This window comes from Physcomitrium patens, chromosome 2 (assembly GCF_059467195.1).
Source record: "Physcomitrium patens ecotype Gransden chromosome 2, ASM5946719v1, whole genome shotgun sequence".
NCBI classification, from domain to species: Eukaryota; Viridiplantae; Streptophyta; class Bryopsida; order Funariales; family Funariaceae; genus Physcomitrium; species Physcomitrium patens.
In genome coordinates, this window is record NC_143411.1 from 23578475 (window position 1) to 23605604 (window position 27130).

General features: G+C 41.3%; 3 protein-coding genes across 3 annotated transcripts; 1 reads left to right on the forward strand and 2 right to left on the reverse strand.

Annotated features, from left to right (window-relative positions):
* Nucleotides 1-504: 504 nt before the first annotated feature.
* LOC112278898 (sorting nexin 2B) lies at nucleotides 505-4569 on the forward strand. The gene is made up of 7 exons (XM_024512785.3): nucleotides 505-1085; nucleotides 1377-2219; nucleotides 2550-2843; nucleotides 3151-3360; nucleotides 3472-3732; nucleotides 3841-3927; nucleotides 4181-4569. Exons 2-7 carry the CDS (start codon nucleotides 1461-1463, stop codon nucleotides 4292-4294), a joined length of 1725 nt encoding a protein of 574 aa, XP_024368553.1. The 5' UTR covers nucleotides 505-1085; nucleotides 1377-1460; the 3' UTR covers nucleotides 4295-4569.
* A 2055-nt stretch (nucleotides 4570-6624) lies between these two features.
* On the reverse strand, nucleotides 6625-11542 carry LOC112292696 (vacuolar-sorting receptor 3). Its single transcript, XM_024541445.3, has 10 exons — nucleotides 10644-11542; nucleotides 9543-9967; nucleotides 9043-9316; nucleotides 8774-8932; nucleotides 8470-8624; nucleotides 8155-8322; nucleotides 7905-7980; nucleotides 7604-7732; nucleotides 7365-7474; nucleotides 6625-7244 (listed from the first exon to the last, which is right to left on the reverse strand). Exons 1-10 carry the CDS (start codon nucleotides 10960-10962, stop codon nucleotides 7143-7145), a joined length of 1917 nt encoding a protein of 638 aa, XP_024397213.1. The 5' UTR covers nucleotides 10963-11542; the 3' UTR covers nucleotides 6625-7142.
* A 6575-nt stretch (nucleotides 11543-18117) lies between these two features.
* On the reverse strand, nucleotides 18118-26357 carry LOC112292678 (uncharacterized). The gene is made up of 10 exons (XM_024541419.3): nucleotides 26137-26357; nucleotides 24661-25224; nucleotides 23880-24089; nucleotides 23420-23673; nucleotides 22965-23235; nucleotides 22649-22732; nucleotides 22324-22455; nucleotides 19587-22069; nucleotides 19229-19367; nucleotides 18118-18971 (listed from the first exon to the last, which is right to left on the reverse strand). The coding sequence occupies exons 2-10, from the start codon at nucleotides 25009-25011 to the stop codon at nucleotides 18312-18314; spliced, it is 4584 nt and encodes a 1527-aa protein (XP_024397187.1). The 5' UTR covers nucleotides 25012-25224; nucleotides 26137-26357; the 3' UTR covers nucleotides 18118-18311.
* Between the last annotated feature and the right edge of the window lie 773 nt (nucleotides 26358-27130).

The following is a 27130-nucleotide window of genomic DNA, read 5'->3' on the forward strand; positions in this document are numbered from 1 at the left end:
ATATATATATAGATATAGCTGGAATGATTCAATCTTCAGATCATATTCCAAGGAAAATTCTTTAACAGAACTCAAAATGTTAGATTGCACGATGTTGTCAATTGCAAGAAAATCTCAAACACAGACACAACTTTTCCAACGGCATTTCCCAAACAGACATATTTTCGAAGTAAATCAACACAGTTTCCCCAAACAGAACACTCGAAAGACATTGCAACCCTAATTTTTCAAGCCACCCCAGATAGTGAAATGTATTAATTTCCCCCCTCCCTCCCTCCCTTCCTTCCTTCCTTCCTTATTTCTTTATTTCTTTTCTGGGGAGCTTTCACTAGTCCAACTGAACACATGCACACACAAAGTGAAGAAATATGAATGCAAAAGTCACGGTTATAGGAGAAGAAGATCCCAAAGACCGTGGTCACCCATCCACCACTTTAGGGTTACGCCAAAGCGAGAGCGGTGAAGGGGGAGGTGGGTGCTCTCTCTCTCTGTTCATGAAGGGGGGTCGTGACTATGGTCTTCGGTGCTTGCGAGACGCAGGGAAACAGAGTAACAGAGAGCCAGAGAGAGATATGTCGAGATCGCTTCCTCCTCGGACCCATCCTCGGACCCTGTTGAGGCGCTGCGTTGCATCTCACCGCAATCTCATGTCCATAGATCCGCGAGTTTCACCCGATTGCGTGGCTTCGCGTCGTGTCTCGCTTCCAGGCCCGACCCACTGAGCTGACCCGAACCCAGATTCTCATTCTCACTGGGGCGTGGATGGGGTTTCTTCTTCTACTTCTTCATTGATTCTGACTGACCCCACGTCGGAGGTGGCATCAGTGAGACTGGGCGATTGAGGGACGGGAGATTGGAGTTTTTTAGTCTCCTATTATTTTGGGTTTTCCCGTGAATGCCAGAGACCAGGAGTTTTTTCGTAGTAGTTGTGCGACGTGGTGGAATTGCCACGACTGTTTGATGATTAATCGACGTTGACGTGCCTACGGTTGGTGAGTAAGCGAGAGCTCGGAGAGTATTCTAGGCTTACAGAGCCGTGCGTGGCGGTCGTCAATTGAGGCGAAACGTAACGACCTCAGTAAAAGGTTTGTCTTCAAATTGCAGCTGCTTTTGGGTTAAGGGTTTCCGCTGTATGGTGGATCGATTGAATGATAGACTGGCGCGTCGAGGTTTTTTGTATAGGTCACCTGCAATGGTGGGACGGATAGCTCTAAACAGTTTTTGTTTGTAGTTTAGCATCGTTTTTTTTTTTTTTTTTTTTTTTTTTTGTGATTTTAGAATTTTATTGGAGTTCATTATAGGTCGCAGCTTCTGTTGCTGTCAGGGCTACGGATTGTTTTCCTCTTTCTTCTAAGTTGGCATATACTGTGCAATAGGTATTTTGTGGTCGCATTGAAGTTGATATTGGTACAAGGTTGAAGTGTTGCTCAAGGAACAGGGTTCCTGTGAAGTTGGATGCAATGATGGGTTCGGGAGAGGACGATGCGCAGCAGGCGCGGCTCTATACCTCGACCGATGCAATGGAGAGTCTACCTTTAGAAGACCATCCCCATTCGTATCTTTCTACCAGTGACTACCGGAGTGCCATGTCGGGTGGGGGTTCAATGCTACATGAATCTCACCCGCTTGCGGCAAGTCCGGAGCAGCCCCTAAACATGTTTAAGGATTCGTTCAGGAAAGGATTCCAGGAGACGGGTCGCAGCAATAGTTTCAGAGACACCATGATTGAGCCACCTTCTTATGCAGATGCAATTTTTTCCCCTTACCTGGCCGATGATTCAAACGGTAGTGCACGTGACTTGGGGGTTCATGCTTCTCCTTCATTCACTTCATCCTCATCGTTCTCTGAGATTCTGCAAGTGAGGGTCACTGATCCTGAAAAAGTTCAAGAACCAGGTAGTTCTTTGGTACCAGGAGGGACCTCCTACATGACATACAAATTTACCACACATACAAACATTCCATCATACTTGGGTTCAGATTTCACTGTGAGGAGGCGGTTTCGTGATGTTGTAACCTTAGCCGATACGCTAGCAGAGAGTTACAGAGGGTATTTTATTCCTCCTCGTCCCGAGAAAAGTGTTGTAGAGAGTCAAGTTATGCAAAAGATGGAATTCATTGAGCAACGAAGATTAGCTCTGGAAAAGTACTTGGCCAGACTAGCAGCACATCCTGTCCTTCGTCACAGCGAGGAGCTCCGAAAATTTCTCCAAACTGAGGTAAGTGTGGTTGAGTATCATGTTGGAGTATAAGAGTTTAGGCAAATGGCATAGCCTATCACTTAAGTCGGGGTGCTTTACGTTGAAGGGATGTAAGGTCATCGTAATTTGCTTTTCGTGTGTCTCAAATATTGTAACAATGGACAATTGTTCATTTTCTCTGAACATTTCATATGTAATTGTTTTTAATTTGTATGTAATGAGTGGCAACAATTTTGTCCATTCCAAAGTTCTTGGGCGTTGTTCGATGCCTTGAAGGAGGTAACCAAGATGCTGTTGGAAACTATTTGCCACAAGTCCTACTAATTTATCCACTGCTTGCTTATGAAGGGACGATTGCCTCTTCAACCGACCACAGATATTGCATCTCGAATGCTGGATGGGGCTGTCAAGCTCCCGCTCCAACTTTTTGGAGAAAGCAGCACAATGTTAAGTCCACAAGAGGCTGCACAACCTGCTAGAGGAGGTCGGGATCTGCTTCGGATGTTTAAAGAACTGAAGCAGTCTGTTACAAACGACTGGAGTAGTGGCAAGCCTTTTGTCGTTGAAGAAGATAAAGACTTTCTGGAGAAGAAGGACAAGTTGACGGACCTCGAACGTCAACTGAGTTATGCCTCTCAGCAGGTAACTCATGGTTTATGTCCAATGTAGTTTTTGTTTGGGTCAAATGGTGTCCACTAACAACGTAATGCTAGAGACCGGAAGCATTTTTCTTTTCACAAAGAGTAAGAGCTTTTGTTTTTGCGGTTTTTTCACTTTGCTGTTTGATGATAGGGTTTAATCGCAAGTGAATTTGAAGCGCTTAATTTTGTGAATGCTGTCATATTCTAGGTGATTCAATCTTATAGACGTTCCGCTAACTTATGACATGTATTGTCCAGAGAATAAAGAAATCTGGCAAGTCGCTCATGAAAACTCCGATACTGTGCAGGCCGAGATTTGGTTGAAGGGACAACAGGAGGTTGGTGAAGTCATGGGAGACCTAGGCTTAGCCTTCTTCAAATTGGCCAAGTTTGAGACAGAGAATACGATGGTACCTTGTCAGCGTATGTTTGCTGCAGATGTGAAACGCGCAGCTACTGCTGCTGTTAAAGCAAGCAGGTTTTATCGAGAATCGAACGCGTTTTCTGTCAAAAATCTGGTTGGTACCTCTAGCCTTTCCTGTCCTATGAGATTTATTCTGTCCCATAAACACATTTTCATTCCCACTTTGAGTGCATTTTGACTTTCAGTGATTGTGGCATTTTCGCAGGATGAATTACACGAGTATTTAGGATTGATGCAGGCTGTGCACAGTGCATTTTCCGACCGCAATAATTCGCTAATTACAGTGCAAACTCTTACACAAGATGTGGCATCGCTTAATAAGCAAATTGAAAAGGCGGTGGCTGCTTCTAATAAGATCTTTGGTGGGAGCAAGTCACAAAACCGCAAAATTGAAGAACTCAAAGAACAGTTGAAGAATACAGAAGAAGCCAGCCAGCTGGCGAATAAGCAGTATGATCAGATTAAGGTACGTAACTCAGAATGAGTAAGACGTGTTGTATATAATCATTCATTTTGCAGCCTATTTACCATTCATTTACTTTTGGTAATATTGGACTTCATTTGTTACATGCAGGATCGCAACAAATCGGAGGTGGAGCGTTTTAATGAGGAAAGAAATCGCGACTTTATGAACATGTTGCGGGGTTTAATTCAAACTCAGGTACACTGTCGAGCAGCCAGTCACAGAACTTTTTTTTGTGAGCTGAACTATGGTGATCCTTTTCGTTAGTTCCTCGTTCATATGCTTTGCTTAGATGAATACAGTTGCGTTCTATTATGCTATCTTTGGCATATTACTTTTAAAAAAAGCAAAAATGCTAACTATCTTTTTAGAAATTTGAAGTGATTGAATGGATCTCATTCAAAATGCAACACAGCTCATTCCCACTGATAATATCTTGGCATTCTTTCAGGTTGGGTACTCGAGGAAAATGGCGAACGTATGGACAAAAGTAGCGGAAGAAGCAGCGGGATCTTCTAACCGGTCGTCAGAAGCTTCCTCATCGGGCTTCTCAACACCTAGTTAACTGCACAAGCAGGAATTCCTTCATGTTAATGACCTCGTGTTGGACTGCTGCTTGCTGATTAGCAGCAGGTAGAGTTGAATAATGTAAGTTAGTGCTAATCCTCTGGCCACTGTAGGTGTAAAATGCGTGTTAATTGGCCCTCCTGCCCAACTCTTTGTTTGAAGTTGAGCTGGAATTAACGATGCTCTCTGTTTGAGGGGCGCACCCTTCCAAATGTTTTCGCGGTGTCACGGTCACAAAAGCTGTAACAAAAATCTGCAGGTGGTGATCCTTTATTCTGGTCTTGATGTTTTCTGTTTTTGAAGAATCCAAATATCACAGTCTATCTGCTTGATGAGCCCTTTGTTGAAGATCGTTAAATTTCTTCCAACCGCACTCATGAAATAAATTTATTTTAAGTTTATGATTCATCCAATGTGCTGGAACTCCTCTTTATCATCAATCTGCTGCATGGCATTAACAGTGTCGAATACGGGGTCAGATCATAAGAATCTGTTCTTTGCATGTCCGTGTGAGAAGGATCTGAAGTCAAGGAGCATGGGATGGTTTTGACGGTTTTGTTTACAGAAAAATTCAACTAGTTCAACACAAGAAAATTTCCAGAGGTTTTGAGCAATCAAGGAAGATGAGTTTTTGAGATTAGTATTCACCGAAGTTAACAGTACGCGGATACTTTAAACTTTATAGCACGCCTAGTTTGGTGTCAAGAGGACAAGTGTGGCCTACAGGAGAGCAAAAGAGCTTAATGCAAAAAGAAGAGATGTACAGCAGTAAAAGTGTATTACAAAACTATCAAGGATGCCTTTACTACTCCATTTGAGCTTGAATCTTTTGTTAACAAAGTAGTATTTTTTCAAGAGAACTTGGATAGGAGGTGGGAAGTGGGTGGGGGTAAGGAATCACGTGGATTAAGGTGTTTTGTAGATGATAATTTGTCAGGCAAAATTCATTTATAACATAGAATTCATGTATATATATATATATATATATATATACACAAAATTAGAAGTTTCTTTAAAATATTAATTGAGATTTATCACATGACTAACAATAATTTAAAATCTATGATATCTCAATGAATATTTCTTACAATGTATATGATATGGCTAAAAATTATGTCTTTATTTGAATTGGTATTTTGAGCAGGAGGAAGTTTGTGTATGAGATTAATTTTACACGACAGCCATGCTAAATTCTGTAACCATAGATGTACATACAAATACTATAAAATAAAGTATGCTAAGAGGACATGAAATGTATTTTATACATATCATTCAATATATATGTTTCTTTGTTTCTGGCAAATAAGTTCATACCTATGTAATTTAGCATGAATTATGTGTGTATATGTATATAAACATATGATTTTAATTCAAAGATTAAAACTTATATAGTTTTAGGTGGTATACTACCAAATTATCACACAATAAGTACCCAATTCAATAAGTACTTTAAATTGTAAAATCCAGAACTGTCCACCAAAGGTGGTAGCTTCATTTATCATATAAGCTATCCTTTTATTTAAATAAAAATACATGTTTTACGAAATTAATCTCTTAAAAACTCAAGTTCAGAGTAACACATATTATATTTAAGATCTGATATGTACTCATACACATGCACAACACATAAATTTTGCCACTTCAATGACAGATAATTCTCCGCATTATTTTGTTCTTAAATAAATACCAATACTTCACAATATTACCTGTATAAATGCACACTTTTTGTTTTGCAATTTTTTTTCATACCAATTCTAAAGTAGTGTAATATTCATACTTTCTACTGACGTGAAATTCAAAGTTTGAATTGCTTAGTAACAATTTAGCAAAAACCATGTGCAAATAGTTTGTGACCTTCAGATAATTCCCCACTTTAGAAACATTTCCTCGGAATCTTATGTAAACAACAATCAATATTCTGCTGCATTGAGACACTTCTTCACAAAACCAATGGTCTGGTTGATAGCATAAAGTAAAAACCTGCGCCAATGGAAGGGCTTGCTTATGTCCTTAGGAACATTCATTCATTCGTTTACTGGTCATGTAATAGAGAAGCAGGACATATCTGAGAGCACCGATGCAAATGCCAGAATGGAGAAGACTGGAGGAAAATCTTCACATTGCCTCTTTAGTTTCCTACACTGGCAAAATCACTTAAGCAGAATTGGCTATGGTGAGAATGCAATGAGGTCCTACTGGGTTTGTGTTTACAGTTGAAAACATGCACAAATCTGAACTCACTGGGTTTGGCAGAGTACCTGTCCACAAGGGTCCTCATCTGCACCAGATCAATCAACCTTTCAGTGCCTGAGCTTGAACACCTCCAAGAATTGGCAAGGTCGGCAACTTGAAGAAGCTCCCAAGTGAGCTACGCCCTTGTAATTGATAAATCAGAAAGTAGAACCAGAGAGATGGGAACAAAAACATAACGTGCAGCTATTTAGGTGGTGTGAGACAGGTCATGACAAGGATAATTTCATCGCAACTCCTGCTTCTACATAAAAACTAAGTCTCTACAAGGATCCCACCGTTGCAACTGATCAGCAGAAGCATTGTAATCAATTCTGCACGATGTGAAAAACGCGTGCACTGGTCTAACTTAAATGTAGTTTCCCTCAGCTTGCCGCTCTCATCTCCTCGTCTTCAATTTACACATGAACACCCAGTTAAGTAAACTATCTCTCCTGCATACATTAGCAGTGTTTTCCTACACTTGCTTGACGTCGCGCTACCCTGATCCGTAAATCGTTCCAGGCGACACACACCGCACTTCTTGCTTTCAAAATACTGTATCAGGAAATTTCATACAATATCTTGTTTGAGGTTTCCACTTGGGCCCTAAAACCTCATACGTCGTCATCTTGAAGGTGGCTCTGGATTGATTCGTTTTGGTTATCCAAAGGCATGTACTGCGCCATAATCGCTCGAATCTCTGAGTCCATGTATGTCTGCACCATAGCATCCATGCTCACGATTCACTGAAAATACTCACAACATATAAACTCACAAAATATGAATGATAAACTTGGCCATGTAAGACCTATCAAACGAGAAGGTGTGATGAGTACCCGCAGGCGGTATTTGTAGACAACGTAGCTGCCCAGGGCAAGAATAGAGAGACCGGCCAAGACGATGAGTGAAACTGTCAAGCCCAGCTTGGATTGCGCACTCCTCTGGTCTGCAATGATAAATTACTCAACAAATAAGATCAATTGACTCAACCGTTGTTTTGGTATTTTGTTCTAAACTATCCACCACAATGCATCGTAAAACTTAACATGTGGTTACTAAGACGCAGAGGACTCACTTATGCAAGTATCGTGCTCCTGCATGTAGAGAAGTCCGCCAGAGCATTCGCAGTTGTAGGAGCCCCATGTGTTGGTACATTTACATTCAGGGCACTGACATTTGGTTTTTTCTTTGCATTCGTCGATATCTGCACCCAGAGCAACTCTATTAAGCTACTGCTTCCACCCACTTCTTCTGCAATCCCTCGATACATTTGATAGTTGTCTAACAATACGAAGAGGCAAACCATATTCAGAGGTTGGATTGATGCAGAGGTGTTATCAGCACACTAAGATAAAAGGAAGAATATGAATGTTCACCTACGCAACCACCGGCACCCGCCGATCCGTTCCCTTGAAAGCCTTCGGGACAATGACAACCCGAGTGATAGTTCTCCTGCTCAAGTCCCAGACACAAAATGTTGAGAGCCTATCCATGTGCGTTTCCCGAATAGAAAGAACAGCGGTATTCATAATGTTCAAACTAAGAGATGGATGCAATTGACGAAATTTAAGAGAAATCTACGCAAGATCTGTACAAAAAAATCACAGCACATACACAGACACACACCTGGCAGGCCGAATACCGAACGTCGTCCGCCCCGGTCTCCTCCCAACACCCGCCGTTCCCTAGCTTACAATGCCCGAGTCCATTCGCTTCGCAATGCGTGTAACCGTCGCCCTCAAATTGGACGCCAGAAACAAGAGGACATTGACAAACACGACCTCGGAAAGTATCCTGCAAGGAGAAGAGCAATCCACATACTTTTGAAACATAACCCTAAACCGAACGATTTTCAAATGATGGAAAATACTTCCTGAATCCCGTCCCCGGCGTTGAAAAACGCACACCTAAGTAAGAAAAATAGAAGATGGAAGCAAGTACCTTGCACGCGGTCAAGGAGCCACTCTTCCAGCACCCTCCGTTGTTGTCCAAACACTCGTTCGTCTCCACCGAGTCGCTCAAGCAAACAGCTGGATCCGTGGTTTCTTGGTAACCCGAGCAGATGGCCTTAAGCACCGCCGTCTTGTCCAATTTTCCTAAATTTGGACCGACAAATAAGTTTGAATTGAGACAAGCGGAGAATTCAAAGCCTATATGAAGAGATGCATGACTAGTTGCCTGCACCACAAGCCTGCTCCTGCAAAGCTGCAATGCAAGAACAAGACTGGAAAAAACGATAGCGGACCTCGATACTGCCGTTGGTTAACGATGAGCGTCGGCAAGATCGTTACATCTCCTCGAGTCCCTGACCCAACCTGCGCATCCTGCTCGTGCTTCAGAATCGGATTGTCTTGGTCCGCATCTGGGTTGCCCATACACTTGCGCACGGCTTCCACATCGATGGCTGCATACCGAAATCCATTTAGGGTTTAGCACTAGGCCATCTCCTTAAAGCATAGCTTGACAAAGAAGCAGATGATTAACCCAACTGCTGGACAGGGATCGAGGAGTTACAAAGGGATTTGATCACTTCTTCGGCACACTCGGGGCCGTATTTGTTCTGCTTCATCGGACAGCGAATCTGGAAATCGGTAACGTAGTCCCACCACTTCCATGGTTGGCGGGGGTTGCTTTCGTTCGTGACCTTGAACACGCACAACTGTCTGAGATTCTCGGTGACCACTTGCTTGCCATCGTATCCTTTGGAGAAATCCTGCTCGGGATCTGGAGCGCAATAACGGCCGTTGTTGATGCACTGCGCCTTGCACTGCTTGCTTTCAATGAACACCTACAATCACCACACCAATCGATGATACGGAAGCAAATTGAGTGAGTTCGATTCTAAGGACTGTGGGTGCGGCTACACAGTCTTGTGCGTCCAAATTGATTCTTATCACAGTCTTCTCGTTTGCTGAGAGCTCTATTGAAGCCCGAAGTATGAGGCTGGTTGAGTCGGAAGAGAGAGAGAGAGAGATAGAGAGAGGGGGGGGGGGGTTACGAAAGCATTGCTATACCTGAGGACAATACCACGTGATGTAATGGGGAGTGAATTGAGTGTACCCGCCGCGCTCCAGAAGCTGCGCAAAACCCTTGAAATCACGCACAAAGTCGACCTGCGCATCGCATTTAGAGCCACACTCGTCGTTGCTGTTGGTCCAAAACTCGTACTCCACGCGCTCGTCGGGGTGTGGGAGAGACTCTCGCCAGTCGAGCTTCATGGTCACCAATTCCTTGTCGGCCAAGGCTTTCTTCAACTTGTCCGCGAAGTCCTTCGTGATGAGAGTAGACGGAATAGAAATGTTGCTCAGGTATTTGGATGCTGCGGGGTCATCCTCGGGGGAATCCATGGTAATGAGCTCCTCCTGCGCATTGTCCGCCACAAGCACCGCCGCTGCTCCGGCTTCTTGCGCATGCCACACCTTGGTAGCAAAGTAGCAATCTGCACGAACCCAAATGCATCAAAACCATATCTTACCCACCTCGCTAGTAAACCACCAATCCAGTTCATTCTCTGTTATCAAGGCCTGCCTCGAACTGGTGATCAAACCCCTCAAATCATCTGGACACACCCCCATCATCGCTGTTGTGGCCCAGATGCCCAGTTCTACATCGAAGACTGTCACAGCGTCAGAGATTGAAATCGATAAGGGCACAGTTCTGCGGCACCATTCTCAAAGACGCCCTCACGTAATTCCACCACCTTGCCCAAGCTTTCGATCGGCGAAAAACACAAGGCAGGAAACCTGTTGTGCGTGGGGAAGCCGTGAATCTTTCCCCTTTCTACAACTCCACTAGCTTGATCTGGTTCTAACCGATGTTCAACTGATCCCACTCAAACTTCCTTAATAATGGAAACAGCAGCCTAAATGACGATTGACACAAGGTTACCCAATCCAACGACCAATTCAGATCGCTAGCCCGTGCACGAATTAGACAGTCCTAACACAGCATTACCGAAAACCGCCAACAATCATGGTTCGAATACCGCCGAAGTAGCCATCGAATTGGAAAAACAGAATTCGAAAATTGAAAGCGATCGGCGCTGGTCACCGAAGCCATCCGATCGGGAACCTTTGGTGAGAAACGGAAATTCAACACAAGGGAAGGGGTAGTACCGCCGCGATCGACGAGGGCGAAGTTGGGGCGAGCGCCGGGCTTAGACCGAAGGTGATCGGCGGGAAACGCTTCACACGCCTTGAAGTTCACCGTCGGTGTGACCACAAATCCCGACAAAGTGCCGCCATACTGCGGCACTCCAAAATTGCCGATAGCGCTCTGGTAAGTCCCTTTCAAGCTGTCGGGAGTTAACACCATGAGACTGTTCTCCTCCACGATGAACGCCCCCATGCTCGGTGTCACGCACACCATGGTCACCACCACCACCACCGTCATCAACACCGCCCGGACTCTCACCATCCCCTCCATCGCCGTCATCTCAGTGAGCCAAAACGTCGAAATTGACCACCAGCACCCTAGTCACACTGCAATGACCCGCTCGGCGGGATCCTCAAACTCCTCCCCAAACGAACCCACACCAACAGTGACCCACAACAAAGCTAGATACCACTGAAAAGGCGCAATCTAACCACCTCAGGACAAAGCCAGCTCCGGCAACTACACGTTACCGACAAATCCACGAGGGTGGTCCGGCCTCCCTCGCAAGCAACCTCGGAAATCCTCCGCAAGCGGGATCTACTCAGGAACTTGTTGATGAAACACTCAACTGAAGCTCAAGGACGCATCTCACAGGAAAGGTCTAGATATACTCGCTCTCCGGAGATGCAAACCGAGGCTGGCAATGCGACGAAACGCGTCGCTAGGGACGGAAAATGACGATGCGGGAGGAGAGTGGGAAAAAAAGATAACAGACAACGGCAGCGTGCGAGGCAGAAGAATTGGATCAGAGTTGGCAGGCGATGAAGGCCCCGCTTCTCCTCACCGATGATGCATCGCCGCTAGTCCCACAGTCTCTCTCTCTGTGTCTATGTGTGTGTGTGTGTGTTTGTGTTTGTTTGTAAGTATGTGTGTGCATTTCCAGGTGTTCTTTTTTCTTTTGTTTCTGTGATTCCCTTCCTGTGCGATGTTGCCTCTCTTTTCCCCAAGCAACAGACCCCTTGCGGCGAACTTTGCTTCGCCATTTGAAAGCTAGTTGCTACCCATTTTACTTCTTTACACACACACACACACATACATATATGTATATATATATATATATATGTTTGTTTGTTTATGTTTATCTGCGTGTGTTTGAACGTGTTAAAACCAATGAGAACGATGAGAGGTTGGTATGCTCTTTTTTCTTCAGCGTCTAATATAATTGATTTTTCTGACAATTTAAGGGGAGGCTTGTTACAGTGCGCGGGGTCAAAGACATAGCCATAGGGGAGCAGACTCTCGGGTCAAAAGCACATAGAAAATACAAATCCTGTGAGCTATGCAATTTTTTTCTTCTTCTTTTCTTTCGTTTCCAAAATGAAAGTTACATGTGTAGGCCACCGATGTATAGTGATCCATTCAAAGTTGCTCTAATTTTCTTTTCTTTTCTATTTTTTTTCTTTCGATTTGTTTGTTGGTTTTGTCCTTTTGTATTTTAAAAAAAGGAGCTGATTCATTGCTCTTGACAATGACTTTGAGTGTCAAATTGCACTTGGAGAGCCACATTCCTTACCTTTGGAATTATGCAGGAAATGAGGATGTCTCAACAATTGGCCCAAATTTCTCAACTTTCCACATGGGTGCTGTTCTAATTTCCCCACCACCATAAACCCACATGAGAAAACTCCACAGTTTTGCTTCATCTTGAGCTCCTGTGCTTGTGTTCAAATTAGGTAAAAAACACACACAGGAATGTTTCATATTTTAGCAACCTTGAAAATCCTTTTGAGTTATTTTTAGTTGGCTTTTGCTTCTACGAAAATGGCAGGCCTGTGTTTGATAGCCACTTGAAAAGCCACTCTTGATTCTTTCTCCTCATAACACCAATGATTTAAGAACCAGTATTTGCCTCTGTATTTCCTATATATATATATATATATATATATAAAAGTGAAAAAACCTTCATTGACTTCGAATGAGGAGTTAAAAGACAATGGCATTTAGTATCAACAATATTATTGAGGCATACTAATATAGGAAAATAGAGTCGTTCAACATGGAGAAGCTGAAGATTGAGGAGCTTTTAATAGGTCGAAATCCTAATTGTGGTGAACTACTTCAGATCCCGTTTCAACCATTAATATAGTAAAACAGTTACTGAATTTTTCCTACCTGCATTATTGGTGTTTGGCATACATTCGATTTTATTTTTTTCTTTCCAATAATGCATTGTTGGCCTAAATTAATACACTTGCTTACCACGAAGTCATGAAGGTCTTCATCTTCGTCTTTCCCCTTTCGTTCCCACTTATATATAAATACTATGGTAAAATATTGCTTCACTAGGTTTGTCTTTGATACTTAGTTCTAAGGAATTCTTCCTTTTGTGGCAAAAGAGGCCAGAATTTTTATTTTAAAAGCTGCTCTATGAACATAAGAATAAAAACAAATGCATGTAGATATGCTTTTTTTGGCCTTGTCATCCACCCATCAATAGACTCTTCTCTATATGTAGTCAAAACATATAACCATTTTATAAGATTATAATTGAAGCAATGTATGGCACGGCCCACTTTGAATGGTTCCATCAAAGGGGAATAGAGATGATTGGAGACTCATCCATGATTGGTACATCTTGCCCTTCCCCCATCCACATAAGATTAAAAACAAAACAAAAACAAAAAAGTAATACTAATAGTAGTAATGAATGTTTTTTCATTATCATCCAATAAAGTCATTTATATATACATAAATACACATTCATCCTTGAAAGAACACTCGCAAAACGACAAAGAAACTCATAAAAAATGCCTTTTTTCCTTGATCAAGTATTTTGCGGTGAAAAGGTGTTTTCCTTCTTCTTCTTCTTCTTCTTCTTCTTTTGTCTTTTTGTCTAATTTGCTTTGACTTTTTGTTTTTGACGAATGTTTACATGGTTTTCTTTTCTTATCTTATTTTTTTCTTTTCTTTTCCTTTTTCCAAAAGAGAGGGAGATATGAGAAGTATAGTGACAATGTCTTTGTGTTTGGAAAGTGTAGACCCACACAAATGAAGTGGCTTTCTACAAACAATGGGATAAGAGCAAAGGAGTTGATGGTGCCCACAAGTGATGGTTTCCAAAAGCTCTTCATATTCATAATCTAATGACTCCCAATCAAATGAATTCTTAACTTTAAAAATAGAACATTTTATTATTATTATTATTATCATCATAAGTGGAGAGGGTGGAGTGAAAGAATTCTTAAACATGATGTGACTCTATTTTGAAAGATAATCATCTTCTTAACCAAGAGCTCTTATTTTTAGTTATTTATTTGTATTTTTTTTACACACACACAACTTTGTTTGAACAAACAAGAGCTCTTATTTTTAGCTATTTATTTGTATTTTTTTCACACACACACAACTTTGTTTGAACAAACAAGAATGTGGGAAAATAAGAGTATGAAATATGAATGTGGGTTTACTTAGATGAAAACTTAAAATATTTTATTTTTAATTATAAACACTTAACATGTGTTTTGAAAATTTGGTTCTTTTTAATTATATTTGTACTTATATAGAAGTGTATAAAAATAAAAAATAATACTATAGAGGAATCTTCAATTTTTTATTTTTATTTTTACTTTTTATCATTGGAACACTTCTATACTTTGAAAAGTCAGTAAATCTCCATAAGTTGGCTCCTTGTTATGTTGCCTAGATGTATTCAAAGATGCAACGAAGTGGTGTGATCTGAATTGATTCGGTGAAATTATTTCTAATTGATATTAATATTTACCTTGTAAGAGAAATGCACCCTTTAACTTTTAAACTTGATTATTTATTTATTTATTTTTGCAATTAAATAAGCAATAAAACATTACAATCAAATTATATGGAAGAAATGAGTTTTTTTTCAAATCCAATATCTTGTATTACAACCATTATTTTTAAATACAACATTTAAAACAACACATATTGAGTATACAAAATATGTACAGATGAACAAGTAAAACAAATATATATTTTTTGTATATGTATGTATGTGTCTGTAGCAAAGTCACCCACATGCATCACGTTCATGGGTTATATGTCCATTTTATTTATGAATCCCACAAATCATAATAGTATTGATTTGGTCCCTTGAATTAGACCAATACATATATGATACCTAAAAAATACTATACCTTGGTTCCTGCCCATTTAATTATATGAGATCCAAATAATGAGAATGTTGAGATCCAAATTGTTGTAATATCCTGGATTTGGATTACTCAAAGGCATTTCAGTTCTTTAATTGTTGTCTACTCAATTGTAGTATGTAACAATTGATTGATTGATTGATTTATTTTTATATTAAAATTATTAGAAAAAGGCTGATTTATCAAGTCCTATATATCTATATCTATATATATATATATGAGAGATACATCTAAACAATTATTCTTAGGATTTAAACAACAATTTTCTATTTTTTTAAAATTTTAGTATTATTTATTTATTTATTTATTTATTTATTTAAATTTAAATTAAAATTTAGTTAAATAATTTTAAAAACGAAATTATATATATTATAAAAATATACAAGTAGTTTAATTATTTCAAAATACATTTGACTTCAAGACCTTGTAGAATTTAGGAATGAAAAATATAATTTTAAAATTTTCATCAAAGTTTGATCTTATAATTAATAAGTATAAACTCGAATATATAAATTTATTTTGCTAAAAACACTACATGAATAAAACAAAAAAAATTTCTAATTTATTTATACATTTAAAAAAATTATCAACCAAAAAATCATATTTCAAAAATTTAAAAATCATTCTTATTTTAGATGTTTCAACATTAAAATAAAATGAAAGAGATGCAATATTTTTTTAGTTTTAGTTTTAGTTGGTTTTATTGTATTAATATAATTCTTATAGGTCTTAACCATTTTGTATTATAAATACAGTACCAATATTGTTTTTATAGATTATAATAATTTTATATTTTTATCTTTAGATTAAAAATTGTTTAAAACTCTAATTTCTTTTCTATGTATATATAAATAAGATTTTGATCTTTTTATTAAAAATTAAAAATTAAAAATTTCAACACAAAAAAAAAAAAAAAAAAAATGTAAAAGTTTTAAAATGTGCACATTAATAGAATAATTTTTAAAAAATATTAAAATAACCCACTTTTTTACTAAATAAATCCACCTTACTATAGAGAACAAGGGAGAACAAGAGAGTTAGGAAAGAGAATAGGAGGTTGAGATGAAGAAGTTTGGAAATGGAGGGAACATGGATTGAAAACAAGAAAGGTGGAAATGAGGGCCATGATTGTAATGATGGTTTTTGGAGTTGATCTATTTTTCTATTAATGATTACAATAAGGTGAGTTGATTTAGCAAAAAATTTAAGAAAATTTTATTTTTATTTTTTTAATATATTCAAATATTAAATAAATAGTTATTTTTAAAAATACGAAATATATTATAGTACTTTTATTTTAAATAAATAGAATTATATAGTAAAAGCCATCACTTATAATTATAATCTTGTTTCTATAAATTACTTTTTATATTTTTTTGTTGTAAGATATTTTTATAACATTGATTAATATTAGATATTTATATATTTTTTATATTTTTTAAAAGCTAAGTTACATTATACAAAAAATTGTTGTCTTTTTGATCTAAAATAATAATATCTATTACAATTCTTTCACACTTTATTATTAAATTGCACCAAAAGTTTAGCCATTTAAAGTTTAAAGAAAAAACCAACTATACAAATGCATTATGATTTCAAGCAATATAATATGTTTAAAAAATATATTTTTTATAAGTATTTCATTTGATGTACTTAAAAGCAAATTGTTAAACATTACTTTACTAAAATATAACTACTTATTTTTTTTTTACTTGTTGACCATGTATTTTAAGTTTGCCAACTTTTTATGCATAAATATTTATTATTAAATATAATATAGAAAACATATATATATATATATATATATATAATAAATATTATAGATCACCTTGCTTTATTAAATATTATAAAGATTCAACATAATAAAATACTAATTAATAATTTGGCAACTTCTAATTTATATCCTTATTTTTTTTGCATTTTTAGTCTACAATAAATAATTGGAATAAACTATAACAAAAAATGAAAAAAAAAAAAAAAAAAAAAAATGCAATCTTTACAACATGTCTAAATTGATCTTTACTACAATCAAAACAACAACCAAACTCTACTATTAACACACAAAGTTTATGCAATTCTTGACCAAATATAAATTCAAAGCAAATCACATGCACTAATCTCAAATCACTCACCTTGAAACAAAGCTTCAACCATATATAATATTCTTAGATTCAAAATTGACCTTCCATAACATTGTGGAGAAAACAACTTCCTCCTCCTTAAGAAATATCAGAAACCACGTCACTTGCCTTAACTCTCCACCCACTTTGACTCTATACTAAGAGGTAATATCAAGGGGTAATAAAGTTTGAACACCAATATTGTGGATTTGATATTTCAAATGATCTTAGAAATATCAAGTGCTAAACCCCAATTATTTGGTTTTGCAAAAGTGCCATGTTTGAACCCCCTAATATAGTGCTCTTTAAGCATAGTTTTCCCCTTAGATATGACAACAATGCAGACACCCATGTTGCAGAAATGGTCTTGTTTGCCAGTAGAATATCCAAACGAGAAAAATAAATAAATAAATAAATAACAAAACAGAAAAAACGGGACCCACTTCTTTACGTAAATCCCTGAAGTACCTCCTCCCACTTGGACCAGAAACGTGACCAGAATCGGTAGCATCGTGGGACGCCCAAGGACAAGTCAAGGCCACTATTTACCGCCTGATGCTACCGATTCGTAAGACTCCCCCAAATGCTGGTCTTGTGTGTTGACTGTTGCCACAACTTTGTATCAATATTTGGGTATGGGAATTGGTTCAGTGTACATGGTTCGATAGTCTGTAAGGGAGTGTGATCAGACGTATCTGTAAGGGAGTGCTACTACTCTATCGTTGTAGGGCTTGAGAAGTGTGTGATGCTGGAGTTGCGATTAAGATTGTGCGATGTCCCAGTTGCAGCAGTGAGCACCGCCTGAAAAAGCTGCATTCAAAAAGCGAGCTGCAAAAGGTTGACGTGCACGCAAGTTAAACATTGTGCAGAGTGTTGAATTGTCAGTTAAACGAGATGATTCTCTCACAATGTTCATTAGACCAATGATAAAGCAAACCTAGTGCTGCTTTCTGTTCCCTGTTGCGGACCCGAAACCTATGTTGATTTGCATGGCGTGCTGGTATCGACATTGTTAGAAGTGTATCGGGCAGACTGCTGCTATGAGTGGAGGATGACCCCAGCAAAACCCTGTTTGAAAGAAAGAGGGAAAAGAAGGGGGTACAGAAAAGAAAAACATAAAAACAGTAGTTGTAATGCTGCCATGTATGTACATGAGTAAAGCAAAAGCAACCAGCAAAAATGAACTGTGATCAGTGTCGAACACGGTCGGCTCTTTCCTACTTGGACATGATTGCTTTAAAGAAAAAATGGCAGGTGCAGAGGGAGTCAGGTACATAGTCGAAGACCCACCCTCATTTGCGTGTCAATTGAAATTCTATAGCCCTAAAATTGCTGAACCCTACAATTCTACAAGCCTGCGGCTTAAATATCATTACACCGTAACTCATGTGGTTAAAAAGTCCCATATCTTCTCTCGAATTGTTGGTGTAGGTCCTTCGTCGTCTGGCTCGTCTTCTCTTGTGTCATACTCATCCTCATCCTCAACCTCCCCTACATCTTCCTCTTCAACCTCCTCTGCCCCACTTTCCTCCTCAGAAAGAGATTCTCCACCAACCGAAGCCGCATCACCATTTTCACCACTCTCAGTACCATTCCCATCTTCATCAACCTCCTCAGCTGAGTCATCCGTTACCTCAGCAACTTCCTCATCAGAACGATCGGACTGGTTTTGTGCATCCCTAGCATCAGCTTCATCGGCCTGAACAAGAGAATCACCTGCGGTTGCCTCCTCTGCTTCACCGGGCAACCACACCGACCTGGACAAATATACTTCTCCTGCCGTCGGAATACCTTCTTGCTCTGGCACTGTCCTAGCAATCTCTACATTCTCTACTCCTATATTTAGATCAAAAACTGCTTGTTCTCTGATAGTTTCAGTTACGGTTGTAGTGGTTTCTGTCACTACTTGCGTTATAGGAAAATGATCAGCCACAGCAGCAGTTGTATCCCTTTCTTGATCATCCTCTGCTACTGAATTATTTTGTTCGCGTGCTTCGAATCCCTCTTCCACAGTCGGCGCTTCGTGCATGTCAATCTCAGTGTCCTATTAAACAAATAACCAAAATAAACGTCCATCACGAGAGCGAACATACGTGGACACTACCACATTGGGTGTCCCCAAGTTTTGATGCCACAACCAGGGCGCAATAATGTTGAGTAGAATCTCATGCAAAAGTCAAATTCATGATCCATTCGGGTAATTTACAAAGAAGCGCAATCACAGTACTGCAAAACATGATAACAATCATTTCATAACAGTGATACATTCACATAAATACAGCAAACTTGGTGCATACTTACTTGAACGGGTTGTGATGAAGCGTCGGGCAACCTGTCGACAGATGCAGCTGCTGGTTGGTTGGCTGCAGAAGCTGCCTTCTTATTTGAATGATCATGATGCCGGGACGACTCGTTCTCAGAGGCACCCATCATGTTCACGCTGAAACAGAGCACTCACAATTAGCTTCCAAAGCCAAAGTTCGAACTAAATATGGTTTGTAAAATGAATTAGCTGAGAAAGAGTAGCACTGTTCCACAGTATCCACAGGTGGATGAAAAATGAACGAATGGAATACTTGAGTAATGATAACAGTCCTAATATCTATGAGCACAACCAATAAATAAATAAATAAATAAAAAACAGGGAGCTAATACTTACATGGTAGTGGGCCTAAAATTGTAGCGCTTGGTGGCCGGAGTACCAACACGAGAACGTGGGGTGTCAATAAGAGAGTCACCGTTGGTCTCAGACTCGACCATAATATCTTTGATCCTCTTCTTCCGCTTCGTGCCACCCTGGTCCTCTGCATCCGGCTGCGACTGGAGAAGGGGCACTTCATCATCCACGTTTCCTCTAGCTCTTTTCTTTTTCCGAGTATCACCACTTGCATCAGGAGTAGAGAATGTAACAACATTTGAGCGATTTCTGCTCTCAAAGTTCTTCTCTTCCTGTAACCCCGGAATAGTATTGGCCTCTTCAACGACCCTTTGTGTAGACCATGTTCTTTTGAACCTATGAGAATCTTCTGTAGTATCCAAGACCTGGCCGAGCTGTGACTGGTTAAAGCTTGAGCATGGATCATTTGCACCTAGCCTTGGCTCACCCTCGTCATCTGTCTTCTCTTCCAGAATTGGTTCTTGACCTGTTAGCAGCTTGTTAGGGGACAAAAACAACTGGGAAGCCCTGCTTGCACATCGCTGAATCCATGCAAGTCTACTCGGCGTCCTGGCAATCATCCTTCGAGAAGGTGTTTGGGAGCTTGAGGCATGGTGCGTCCCGAGCACAAAGGGGAGTGCAGATGTTCGCAGAGTATCAGTGCGAACGAGACCGTGCGAATGAGGAGACACAACCTCCTCATCCATGCGCATTGGTTGTTCCGACACACGCATACTCATGGAGCCCTCAGAACCTTTCATCTGATCCCGCAGCTTTTGCAGCCGCTCAGTCTCAAGAAGCGTGTTTTGCCGCTCAATGTGCAGACTCTGGCGCTGCTCACGTAGCTTCTCACCCTGCACCTGCAGCTGGTGGATATCCTTCTTGATTTCATCCCATTCTTTCTCAGCATCTGCTCGTTGTTTCAAGAGTTCCTGACGCTCTTTCTCAAGCTTGGAGCGCTCTGCCCGCAGCTGCTCTAATTCTCCAATGACAGAGCCACGATTCTTTCTCAGATCTTCCTTCTCCTGCTCTACCTCAGCCCTCAATTGAGCCTCCCGCTCTTCAAATTGCTTCGCGAAGGCTTCACTTTCTAATTCAAGACGACGGTCAAGATCCTCGCGTTGGCGTTCAAGGTTGCGGTTCAATTCTTGGCGCTCCGCATCGAGCTGTGCGTAGAGCTGGTTTCGCTCAGTCTCCAAGCGTGACTCCCATGATATCCGTTCCTTCTGGAGTTCCTCGGTCATCCTTCGAGATTGTTCCTGAAATTCCCGCCTTGTTTCTTTCAGCCGCTCTTCCTCATCACGCATCCATTCAGTGACCCTCTTAAACTCTTCCTCAAACCTCTCTCGCTCTTTTCTCGTGGCCTCCCGCTTCTCGTCCAGGAGCTCCCACTCCCGCTCAAATCGGTCCTTCTGCTGTTTCAGCTCTTGGGCCTCTTCGTCTACAAATTGTTTCCTTGCCCTTATTTCGTCGATCTCCTGCTTTAATTGAACTTGAATCCTAACAAGCTCTTCTCTCTCCTGTTCAAGCGCCTTCAGTTTCTCTTGCTCGTCTTCAAACTTTTGCCTCTCGAGGTAAATTGCAGCATGTGCTCGCTCGCTCTCCTCTATCAGCTGCTGTCTCTCGAGCTCAAGCTCCCGTCTGATCCGGCTGCGCCCCTCATCAACCTGCTCTCTTTCAGCTTCAATGGCCTTCCGTGATTCCTCCCGAAGGCCTGCAACCCGTTCCTGGTCAGCTTCGATCTCCTTGCGAAGGGCATCGCGTTCGTACTCAACTTCTGCCTTCAGTTTCTCACGCAGTACTTCCAGGTTATTGTGGAGATTCACACGCAGATTTTCTAGTTCTGCACCCTGCCTTTCACGTTCTGCTTTCAACTCTCCACGGAGACGCTCCTGCTCTAACTCTAGCTGCTCCTTCTTGTACTCCACATCCTTTTGGACAAGAAGCCTTTGCTGCTCCCATTCCTCGCGCTCCTCCTCCCAGTCTTTCCGGACCTTCTCCCTCTCTTCCTCAATTTCCTGTCGCTCAAGCTCACACTCTCGCCGAAGATGCTCTCTCTCCTCCTCAATCTGTTGCTTTTGAAGTTCCAGCTTCCGTTTATTTTCCTCCATTTCCTGCTTGGCTTTGCGAATCTCCTCCTTCAGCTCCGCAATGCGCTGATGTTCGTTCTCATACTTCTTTTCCTCAAAACGTATACCTTGTTCCAAGTTGCTCACCTCCTCCAAACGACGCTCTAAAACCTTCTCGCGGTCCACGACTTCCTGGACTCGCAACTCCAACTCTTCTTCCCTTGCCGTGATCGCTGCTTCCAGATGCCGCAACCTAGCCTCCCGGGATTCAGCAACTAGTTTCAAGGTTTCGACCTCCTCTTTCTCGGCAGCAAGTACTTTGCGAACTGAGCGCAGCTCTTCCTCCGCTGTCAGCAACTCTGCTTTCTTTGAATCCACATCTGACGTATGACTCTTGAGAAATTTTTCCATTTCAGCCTAAGTAAAACCACAATACGGTCCACGTCATTCCAGTTTCTTCCTCAACGATAATAGCAAGCATCCTCAAAAGAAACTTTAAGACCTCGGACGGTTTGTCAGATGAGACTCCTCAGCGGCGTTAACCAAATAAGATAAAATAAAATCCATGGCGAGTCTTCCCTAGGCAGTAGTTTCACTGTTTCTATCTATGAGTGAAATTTGTGAAGCGGTAGACACACACATCTTCGGTGATTAGAAATGAGGAAGCTTACGAGTTCATGTTTCTGCTCTTCTAAGCTCTCCTCCCTAAATTTCAAAGCAGTTTCAAAGTCACTCAAGCGAGTTCTCTCTTGCCCAAAGTATACTTCCGTCTCCCGAACTTGTTGCTCGCGAGTCTCAAATTCCTGGGCAAACGAAGCACAAACACATTAACTATGTGTAAAAACATAATAGACCCTTGCATTTTGTGATATGAAACAACTGCCGCATTCAATTAATTCCCCATATTTTCCTACTTTAGCAAGAGAATCACGAAGACAGTACTAGTATTGATTAAAATGGCAATTTACTATTAAGGCGTCGTATGTTCAAGCATACCCGGGTTTTATCTGCAATCCTCTCCTCGGCGAGTATCAAATCCTGGTCCTTTTTCAATATCTCCAACTCTCGCTCACTTAAAGCCTGCATTTGACAAGCGTGATCTCAGCGTAAACCTCCTCATTTCAAGGTGATGGAGAAATCAGAAACTTCGAACACCTTAAGTTACAGAAATAGTTGTAGACGTAGCACAGACGAATGAAATTCTCAGCACTTGTCGTACAACATTGCGCGGAAAGAACCAAAACTACCAATCGAAAACAATTACCATAAAAAGTACAAGGTTTGATTCATCAGAAAAGCGTGGAAAATGTACCCTTTCTTTCTCTGAGAAAGCCACTGCACGAGCATTGAGATCAACATCTGATTTCTGGATAAGAACCCGTTCCTTTTCAATGTATGAACGGGCCTCTGCCACCTCTCGATTAATCTGCTTCAAGGCCTCATCTCGCTCCTTCAAGGAGTTTTCACGCTCATTGAGAAGCCGTTCTCCTTCCTGCAATCGCATCCTGCCGTCCTCAAGTCGTTTTTCCCACTCCCTCAAGCTGGCCTCTTCTGACTCCACTTGCTCCTTTCGTGCTTCCACACTGAAAGAACCAGAAAATGTGCACAGTGTGCTGTTAACAAGAAATTTGTCATGCTTATACACAGTGACAGGCAACACAATTACGAATAGTGACGGATCCCTTGAATGTTGCAATTAGGTCTTCAGGTACAGTAGCTGAAATACATAGGACTATCAGACTGGAAAAACGTAAACCAGTGACATACTCGGCAATTAGACTATGGCGCTCTAGACGCAGAGCGACCTCTCGGGCTTCCACTTCCTGAAGCCGGTGCTCAGACTCTTGAAGTTTACGATTTGCATCAGCACGCACAACTTGAACTTGTGCCAATTTCAGGTCCGCCTGAATAGATCGCTCTTCTATACTGGCCACCAACTCCCGAGCCTGAGCGAGTTGCTTATCTGCTGCTTGTCGGACTTCCGACTCATCAGCCTGAATTTCCTTCAACGCCTTCTCCAACTACATTCAAAGACAAAATCCAATTGCCAATGTCGTTACATATTGAAATTGTAGCAGACTCAAATTTCACTAAACGAAGGAGACCAACAAACAGAGAAAGCAAAGCAGCGGCGAAAGATAAGTCGTCACAAAAGATAACGACATTAAGGGGTAGACTGTGATTTCTTTTCAGTTTATCTTCCATCTCAAATGCAGAAAATACTTACATCCGCAACGCACTGCTTCTCAGTTTCCAGGGCACTCTTTGCAGCTTCCTCACGTCTAATCACTTCAGTTAATTCCAATAAATGTGCAGCCTTCTCGCGCTGGAGTGTTCCTTGAGCATCTGCAACTGCAGCTTTGAGTTCATCAACTTGGGACGACCATGTCTTGCGCTGGAGCAGTAACAAACCCATATTGTACTGGTAATCGTATAGCTGAAGAGATACAACGGCAAACATTTCAGTACGGGAGATACTATTTCTGCAGGAGACAATCAAAAGCTAGCAAACATAACCCACTCGCGTGTTCTGAACATTGCCAAACAATTTTGGAACTCTGAGTGGACAGGTTGAACGATAAGCGTTACTCTTAGCGACTAACCACAAAAATTTGGTAGAAAGAAACCACCGATCAAAGCAGGGCAGAAGAGAACTTATTTAACATTAGAGTGGAAGGAGATCAGAAGTGATTTATAAAATTACGAGCCACTAATATATTTCCAAAATGTCATGCGGCAAAGGTCTCTCTGTTACTATAGCTGCATCATCCTTACACAACCTTTGACCCCCGAGCGTCCTCGAACTTCCCAGCGTAAAACTTGAAGACTCATAGCACTGACAAAGCGAAGCAAAATCAAACAACTACCAACGTTCTTCAATTAACACGCAGGCTTTGGCCTTGGCCTTCGTAAACAGAAAACTGATACAACTGGCAGTTGGATCCCAGTTGCTTCACCTTGTCATGCATGAGTTCAAGTACACTTGGAGTTCTGGTAGCAATTTTTACCTCAGCTTCCAAGGCAGCGATCCGAGCGTGTAAGGCAGCGCGGTCTTTGCGTTCGAGAGATGAAATGTCCAGAGCGCCTTCACTCTGGAACCTCTTCCAGACATCAGTGTCCGGCACTCCATCAGCCTCTCCATTTGTGTCTGGCGCTCCGGTCAAAGGATTCATGAGAACCAGACCTTCCTCACCTCCCGCCGTTAAGGTAGTCATTGTGGTCGTCACCACACCTACAGTAGTAGCAGTTGCTGGTGAAGTTTTTCCTTTCTCTCGTGCCAGAGATCGGATAGGTGTCTCTCTTTGATGTGGAGACCCCCGCATACCCTGTGGCGTATACATCGGTGACAAACCCGACATATGTAGCTCCTCTCAGCACAGGATGTTTTTTCTCCCAACACCTCTGTCTCCACCTCTCGCCACCTTATATCACAGGAAGTGCGTATTTAAAGAGAGTGGCGGAACTACCGATTGAGTTGAACATTGGATGCTACTACTGCAACCTCAAAAATTCTCTGATAATCGCTTGCTCAAAGTAATTTACTGCGTGGAAAATACAAATTTGATGTATATCTGCGGCAAAAACAAAACAAGGCAACGAGTTAGAAACACACAATCACTCCCGTCAACTCAGTCGTAGCTATCCCAGCACGCAGGGTCGTCCTGCTTTTAAGTCTGAAAATTTGATTGCAAGCCCAAGAAGCGAACATGCACTGCTGGGTTCAGCAGAAACCACTACAATCGTACCCGCATCCTCACAGGTAGCTACTCGCAACGTAAAACTCCAACTCTTCAATCGAACTAGAAAAGAGGTAAGATCCCAGTATACACCCACTGAAGCCACCACTCTCTTTTCAATAATAATAATAATAATGAGAATAGAAAATGAGCTTCCTGACGGTATTTTCTGTAAGGGCGACGAAGCCCACTCACACTGCGATAGCTAAATTCTAAAGTCCACCAAGATTAAAACCATTTCTCATTCGTAGCATTGCTCCAAAGCACAGTGGCATTAGCGAGCAATTAAAACTTTGAAAAGCACTACAAAAATGTCTATTCACCACTACTGCACCGCTGATACATACTCAACACAAACAGACCATTGTCACCAAACACGATGCAAGAACTGGCCACAACGAAAGCCTCTAACAAAAATCAGACAAGATCCAACTTCTAACGGACGCCATCGACAAACCTAAGAACCTCGAAATCGAACTCTGAAACCAAAACCCTACTGCACCATTACCCTCCAAGCTTACTCACTCTCCACAACCACCCAAAATCAACAACACCACGCACACGATGGACCATTCGGCACCGCATCGACAAATCACCAAATCGCCGAACCCCCGCGACGACCTCAACCCCCAACTCAGCCAAAAAAAAAAAAAAAAAAAAAAAAAAGAGTGTTCAAATTCTGCGAGAAAAAATGCACAAACACACACACCCCAACAAAATCCTTCCGCGCAACACTGATTATCAGACCTTGAAGAGAAGCCCTCGTGAGTGGAAAGGCCCCAACAGATCGAACGACTCAAATCTCCACTAAAAAACTTAAAATAAAACCACACTCTCAACCGCGACAGAGTGAAGAATCGGACAAAGGGGTGTAGGGGGGAGGTTGTGGATCTTGTAGGTAGGGAAAAGGGGGAAGCGGGGCACGGAGAGAGCAGCAATCGATCAATCGATTGATTGATCGATTGCTTTGGCTTTGGCAGCAGCAACGCAATCGCAAATCGAGGCGCACGCGATGCAGGTGGCGCGTTGCCGGCGTCCTGCTCACTCGCGATCAAGGCCAAAGGCCCCCGGTCGCGGGTCGGGCCGGGCCGCGGGGGGGTGCGAGAGAGGCTGCATTGGACCCGGCCCGGCCCTGCCATCTCCATACCGTTTCTATTCGCTTTCAAAAGTTAGTTCGTGAAGGGCACCAGTAACTGACACAGGGCTACGGTGCCATCTGTCAGACCTGCCGCTGGTGCTGAGCTGGATTCCTCCACGTGGATCCTGCCCCGTTCACAGAGTTCGATGACTGTTAGCCACTAATCTTTTGCGATCGCTGGGTCCGAGTCAGCAGTCCTTGTCAGCATTTCCCCTCCCTAATTCGTGTGGGTGGCATTCTTCCATGCTGACAGCTCCACCATTCCAATCAACCCTTGCTCATTGATGAGGGTGTACCAATAATTGTGTGTAACTTTATTTATTTATTTCTTGCTTACAAAATAAATTAATAAATTAATTATAGGAAAACCAGTGTGTTGCGAGATAGACAGTCTTTTTTATAATTCATTAGAGGTTAGATCTAGGATATTGGGTTCATTAGGTGTGGACTTCAGTATATGGATGAACATAGTGTAAAATACAAGTAAGAAAAAAAATTACAATTCTTAATGTATCTCTTTTGGGATCTTGAGGGAAAAAAAGCCGTTGTTTGTTAATGGAATTTTAGTATTTGTATAAGCGTGATAATAATAATATTTAATAC